General features: G+C 53.9%; 1 protein-coding gene across 1 annotated transcript; it reads left to right on the top strand.

Annotated features, from left to right (window-relative positions):
- Positions 1-512: 512 nt before the first annotated feature.
- Positions 513-3,707, top strand: PAX1 (paired box 1; the record flags this gene model as incomplete). The annotated part of the gene is made up of 4 exons (XM_031597797.2): positions 513-1,185; positions 1,300-1,430; positions 1,508-1,712; positions 3,330-3,707. Coding segments are annotated over 4 exons (1,101 nt in total), but the record flags the coding sequence as incomplete, so codon positions are not given.
- Positions 3,708-7,104: the final 3,397 nt, after the last annotated feature.

Raw genomic sequence — 7,104 nt, 5'->3', positions numbered from 1 at the left:
CTGTTTCTCTTTCTTTATTTCTCTTTCTTCTTTCTTCACTCTTTTAACTTTCCTTTTCTTTACTTTTTCATTCCTCACTTTCTCTCTCCCTTTCTTCTCTCTCTTTTTTTTTTGTCTTTTCTTTTTTCTCCTATTTTATTTCCCCTATATTCTTTCATCCATTTTCCTTTCCTTTCCTTTCCTTTCCTTTCCTTTCCTTTCCTTTCCTTTCCTTTCCTTTCCTTTCCTTTCCTTTCCTTTCCTTTCCTTTCCTTTCCTTTCCTTTCCTTTCCTTTCCTTTCCTTTCCTTTCCTTTCCTTTCCTTTCCTTTCCTTTCCTTTCCTTTCCTTTCCTTTCCTTTCCTTTCCTTTCCTTTCCTTTCCTTTCCTTTCCTTTCCTTTCCTTTCCTTTCCTTTCCTTTCCTTTCCCTTCCTTTCCCTTCCTTTCCCTTCCTTTCCCTTCCTTTCCCTTCCTTTCCCTTCCTTTCCCCATCCCCATTTTCCCTCCCTATCCATCTCCTCCCTCCCCGGGCACTGACGCTCTCCCCGCCCGTCCCGTCCCGTCGCGGCCCGGCAGAGCACACGTACGGGGAGGTGAACCAGCTGGGTGGTGTCTTCGTGAACGGGCGCCCGCTGCCCAACGCCATCCGCCTGCGGATCGTGGAGCTGGCCCAGCTCGGCATCCGCCCGTGCGACATCAGCCGCCAGCTGCGGGTCTCGCACGGCTGCGTCAGCAAGATCCTGGCCCGCTACAACGAGACCGGCTCCATCCTGCCCGGAGCCATCGGAGGCAGCAAGCCGCGTGTCACCACCCCCAACGTGGTCAAACACATCCGCGACTACAAGCAGGGAGATCCCGGCATCTTCGCCTGGGAGATCCGCGACCGGCTGCTGGCCGACGGCGTCTGCGACAAGTACAACGTGCCGTCGGTCAGCTCCATCAGCAGGATCCTGAGGAACAAAATCGGCAGCCTCTCGCAGCCCGGCGGCCCTTACGACGGCGGCAAGCAGCCCCCCCCGCAGCCCGCCCTGCCCTACAACCCCCTTTACCAGTACCCGTACCCCGGCCCCATGGCCCCGCCGGCAGCCAAGATGAGCGCTCATCCCGGGCCCGTCCCCGCGGCCCACGTCGGGCTGCCCCGCTCCTGGCCCTCGGCTCATTCTGTCACCAACATCCTGGGCATCCGCACCTTCGTGGAGCAGACGGGTGGGTATAGAAAGTCACCGGGACAGCGCTTCTGCCCTCGGGGTTTTTTCCGTCGGGAAAAGCTCCGACGGCCGAGAGTTGATCCTGACGGCTCCGCGGCTCTGTCCTGCCCAGGAGCTTTGGGCGGTACGGAGGGCTCTGCCTACCCCCCCAAAATGGAAGACTGGCCCGGCGTGAACAGGACTGCCTTCCCTTCCTCCCAGGCCGACAAAGCCGCGGTGGAAGGGGACATCAAATACCCGCAGGTAAGGGGCGGAGGGGCCGAGGCCGGGGGCAGCCGTCAGGGCTGCCACGCGTCTCCGACACGCGTGTCTGTGCCCAGCCCGCCCCGGGACTCTCCTCCGTGGGCAGCTTTCTCCCGGCCTGCGCCTATCCCCCCGGTAACCAGCACGGCGTTTACGGCGCGCCCGGCAGCTACATCCCCCCAGGACACCCCTGGCAGCCGCAGGGCCACCACGGCCCCGGTGTGACGGTGCACGGAGGCGATCTGGCCAGCGCCATGGCCTTCAAGCAGCCCGGCAGGGAAGGTGAGCGGGAGCCGGGGGCCTGGGGACAAAGGGGGGCGGAGGGAAGCGACTGGACCCGACGGGGCGGTGGGATACCTCTACCCCGCTGTGATGGCACCCGCCGGGCAGCGCCGGGTAATGCGGGTAATGGGGCTGGAAACCATTTTCCCGGAGCCCTTCCGATCGAAGGCAGCCCGGAGAAAAGGCAGAGCGCAAGATCGGTGATCATTAAATCTTATCCCCAGTCCCTATTGCCAGGGCCCCGCTCTCCGCCTCGGGCGGAATTTAAAGATAAACCCCGTCTGCAGAACGCGGCTTTGATTTGAACGCGTTTACCGCTAATTGGGACGATTCTTTTATCTGCCGTGAATGATTTCGGTTCAGTTCTGAAAGATTTATTTGCCCGATAGGTGGTTTCGTTTAAGAAATCCTAACTCATCTGTTCTGGATATAAAATCCCCCGTCGATATCTTTCTCCTTTATCGTGGCATTAGACTTTCTAATATTTTTCACATTTGCAATCCATTTCCCGCTTATTAGTCCTTCTCTTTATTCTATTTTTTTTAATATATATATATATATATACATACATATATTTGACCTTTTACCGTTTCTATCCAACTCCGGCAACCTGCTGCGAGTTAGAACATCGGCCGTCTCGGGGACGAGTTATTGCGAATTTCAATGGATGAAAACGGGTCGTTGTAAACGTATTTTTTTGTTTAAAAAGAATATGAATAGGGAAAAAGAAAGCGGAGAAAGAAAGGAAAGGAAAAAAGAGAAAGAGAGGAAGGGGAAAGGGAAGGAAAAAGAAAAAGAGAAAAGAAGGAATGAAGAAAGGGGGAAAAAATAGAAAGGGAAGGGAAAGGAAACGAACGAAGCGCACTTTTAATATATTTTTCGGATTATTCTCCTCACATTTTAAGAGACTTGGAGGTTGAATTTTCTGACTTGGCAGTCTTTAAGTTGCATCTGCCGAAAGGCCCACGAACTTTCTTTCATTTTATTATGGTTGTTTTCTATATTCTTCCCCTTTTCCCGTCTCAGAGCTCGGCTCTCTGGCCCAACCCGGTACCGGTGGTGCTCCGGGCCGCGCTGCTCCGGGCTCGGCGGCTCCCGCTGCGGGTGCGGGGATCCGCTCGGTGCTGCGGGCGGACGGGGAGTGGTGGGAATGGGGGGAGAGGGCAGGGGGAAAAAAAAAAGGAGAAAAGAGAGAAAAAATCAGCCGGGTATTTTGTTTGTCGGGTTCAGACCTTTTCCCTACATCGGGGCCGTTGTTACTCTAGAAATTCTCCCCGGTTCTTTGCTCAGCATGGCAGTGACGGGACGTTTCCCATCTCCTGCCCCGTGCGGGGGATACGCGGGGGATGCGCGGGGTCCGACCCGCACCCCAGGCTGTGCCTCAGCTGTACCACAGCCGGCACGGGCTGCAGACCCCCCACCCCCCCGCGTTCCCTGCCCTTTTCCCCTTCGCTTCTTTCCCTTCCTTTGGCAAAAGGAGATTTGTCACCATCACGGTCCCTATCGCTTGGGGGACTCGACGGGATCTTCCTTCCCTGCGTCCCCGGGAGGTTTGCAGGTTGCCCACCCACCGCCCTACTGCTGCCTTTCTTTTTTTTCCCTCTCCTCCTCCTGCAGTCACGGACAGAAAACCCGGCAGCCCCGTGGGGAAGTCCCCGGATCCTCTCAGCCCCATCCACGGACTCTCCATCCCAGCCTCCTCCTCCTAGAGCTGCGCACCGGGCACATTCGCTTGAAACACACAGCTGCAAACAGTGACTGGATCCCGAAGTGCCACCCAACTGTCACCCGAGTGCCAACGCCTCCGAGGGATGAGGAGACCGGCGAGCGGTGATGTCCTCCCACGGCAGTCCCTGCACTGGGGGACGCGGTGGGGACAGTCATGGGGACACGTAATCTCCATCGGATCGCGAAGGGGTGGCAGAAGAGACTCAGCCTTCCTTTTTTTTATTGTGTCTTTCTGCTTTTTTGTTCCCCCTCGCTTTCAGTTTTCTTCTCTCCCCACTGTTCCCCGAGGACCGCCGGCCGCATCCCAGGCTCTGTCCCAGCCCCAGAAAGGAACCAGCAGCCAGAGTGTAAATGGACAAATAAGCCACAACTTTTTGTGATATATTTTTATAATAACAAACCTTAATAAATAAATAATAATAATTAAAAAAAAAAAAAAAAAAAAAAGAGTGACTACCATGGCATTTTTCCCCCGGTTGCAGCATGAATGGCAGGTGACAAGTGGGGGTGACAATGGATGCTATGGGGCAGCCCACACACCGGGGTGCGTGCCCCACCAACCCCCCGTTCGTCTGGCTCTGCTGGGCTTTTGTGTTCCCCGGCTCCTCCAGCCTCTGCCATTGGCGTGGGGCCCTTCATTGTCTGCAGAAGGGGAAGGTCCTCCGCTGGGGCAGGGAGGAAATATCCTGGCAGGAGAACACACACCCAGCTTTCTGCAGAGAGGGTGTCTTTGTGGGAGGAAGGCAGAACCACGCCAAGCTCGGCATCCCACCCCGGGAAGTTGCTTTGCCCTCAGCCTCGGGGTGGCAAAATTTGGTTTTGCCTCTGTTGCTGCAAAGCTTCCAGCCAGGGTACGAAGCAGGGGAGGGGAAGGAGGTGACTTTAGGTGGGCGAGAGTCCTGCCATACCCTAATAGTTACCTAGGACAGGTGCTAACTTTCTCTAGTCTAGATACGTCTGTTTAAATCTGCATTTGAGGGCTGCTGGCGGACTGGAAAAATTGATAGGCAGAACCCCTTAAAGATCAAACTCATCATACAGGGAAGAGGGGAAACTGAATCCTGTCTCCGTAGCTCTGGAAGGTCAAAGGAGCCCTTTACATCCCCAACACTCATCCCACCCCCATTCCCACACCAACCCCTTGCGCCCCTCATCTCCACCCTCTGACAGAACCAGAGATGTAGCTCGGGGGCTGAGCATCCTTTTGGGATGGGTGCGGGGATCCCAGCCCAGCACTACCCAGCGATGATGAAAATCCAGAGAGTCCCTTTGGCACTGCCCGGTGCCAGCTGGCTGTCCCACACACCCGCTGCCATGTCAGCACACCTCGGGCTGGATTTGCCACCAGAGGGAGACCCTATTGTTCCGCAAATACATAAAAGGAGTATTTTTGAGCTGCGAGGAAGCATTCACTTTCCTAGGCAGGGAACAGACAGATGCGCAGGCAATGCTCGCCATCCTACCAAACCCATGCATTCTGCTTTTTGGCATGGATTTAGAGTGAGAACCTGTGGCTGTTTTGTGTTTTCTCGCTGGGTGAGAGGGAGTTCTGACCCTGTGCCACCACTGCGATGACACAGGTAGCAGCAGGTGCTGTGGACATCACAGATTAGAAATTCAGTTAGAAACCTAAGGGACAGTATATTACTGGGGGTGAAATTTGCCACAACAAGCGCTTTCCGAAGGCTGACAGCAGCAAGAGAAAAGAAAGAAAAAAAAGCGGTGTGAAGAGAGAGGAAAATCAGCTCCAGCTGGAGAGGATTGCTCCGTTCTGAGAGAATAAGGATAAATAGATTGTTTTGCTCATGTTGAAAATGGCACCGATAATAATTATTTTGCTCTGAAGATTTATTGGAGCTGGGCATGTCCAGGGGGTTTGGGGCTCAAATCCTGCTCTGAGAACATGAGTGGATGGTGGGAACGCTGCTGTTGCCCAGCTCTCAGCTTCATCTGGAGGGAAATGGGGCTGATGTGGCCACGGTTGGTGAGAGGTGATCTGTAGGGGTGATGGGACTGGAGGGTGCTGGGATTCCTGGGAGGAGGGCTGCTGGCAGGAATGTTCTGCTCTGCATTTTGGGGCCAGCAGAGAACTCCCAGGAGTATCACTGTGTTCCCCACGCACCTGGCTGGTTTCCCCCCATGGCAGAGAAACGCTGGGAGCAAAAGCCCCAGGCACATCCCAAAGCAAAATGGGCAGCGCTGCACTGATCGCTGCCATACAGGCTCACAGCTGCAGCGGGCAGGCTGACAGAGCCCAGAGAAAATTGAACTTGATCAGAGCGGAACTTTCTGAATTTATGGCGACAAAGCAAGAGGGTGGAAACAATCCATTCTGACACTTTTCCACTGAAGATTTTGTCAAAATCGATACCATCCCTCCAAACATGTCAATTTTGATGGGGTGACATTTTCCGATGGAAAAGATTAGCTCCAAACTGTTTCCATCAGCTCTACCTGAGCCATCTATCTTTAGATCTCTTTCTTTGGGGAACGTGGAGCAGAATGAGGAACGTTATGGATCTCATTCTAGGAGACTCATTGGTGGAGCATGTGTTTATTTTCTTTGTGACACACTAAGAAACATAAAGATGCAAAACCAAAGTGAGTGATGCTGTTGGAAAGGAGTTGCAGGTGTTTGGCACGAGCACAGATCGTGGCTGCTCCCACTTGCACAGTGCCATGCACCGCAGTGCTCACAAGGATGGGGCACACGTTCAGGATATGAATTTCCAGGATGGGTGTTTTCCAGTTCTGACCTCACTGTGGCTTTGCTGCTCACCTTTCCCCAGCAGTCCTGACTGCAGGGCGCTGCAGGCACGTCCCCATCCATAACTCGTTCTGCAGGGTCACCAACACCTGCTTGAGCAGCGCCACTGGAGACCCCGCTGGCCAAAGCGCCAGCTCTCACGCAGGTTCAGCTTTCAGTAAATGTTGGTTATGTTTGAGAACAGCCTATATACAATCATCCAACTTCAACTGCTTCAAATGTTTTGAGGTCTCTGTAACCAGATCCCCGTCCTCCTACAGGAGCTTACGCAGAAGGACACTCAGAATACGCGCCCCTCTCCGCCTGGCTCTCAGCAAAAGTTACAAACCAAACCATCAGCTGCAAATTTATAAACTTTCCCACAATTGCATAAGTTGTTTTTGCAAATGGGACACTGATTCTCAGACTGCTCAGGCACTTCATAGCGTTTCTTCCCAAACAGCCCTTTGGGCACTCATCCCGATGGGGCTGGAGGGACCTGGGGGAGCAGGATGCCTGGTAGTGATCCAAACCTAAATGGGTGCTCAAGAAGAGACCTGAACGAAGGGAATGACATGTTGCAGGAGTTGCCTTCCATGCTGGGAGCTATCCCAGTGCATCTGCTCTGGCAGTCATCCAGTCTCTTTCCAATTGTCTTAATTAACAGCAAATATATCTGGTAGGGAGAGAACGCGGCCATGGAAGGTGATGAAACCTGGACGTGCCTCAGACAAGTGTTGCTAAAGGTGCTGATAGCCAGGATGGGCTGTGGTCTGCTCCCTCCCTGCTGGCTCTGGGACCTGACCCCACTGCTCAGTCCTTTTCCTTCCCAGCTCTGGTTTCAAACTCTGCCTGTGCATACTGCTCCCTTCCACAGCAAGCAGGATTTCTACCTTGCTTTGGACAATTCACCTTTGG

The sequence above is a fragment of the Phasianus colchicus genome, chromosome 2, assembly GCF_987193195.1.
Source record: "Phasianus colchicus chromosome 2, bPhaCol1.hap1.1, whole genome shotgun sequence".
Taxonomy (NCBI): Eukaryota; Metazoa; Chordata; class Aves; order Galliformes; family Phasianidae; genus Phasianus; species Phasianus colchicus.
This window is presented reverse-complemented; position numbering and strand designations above follow the sequence as displayed.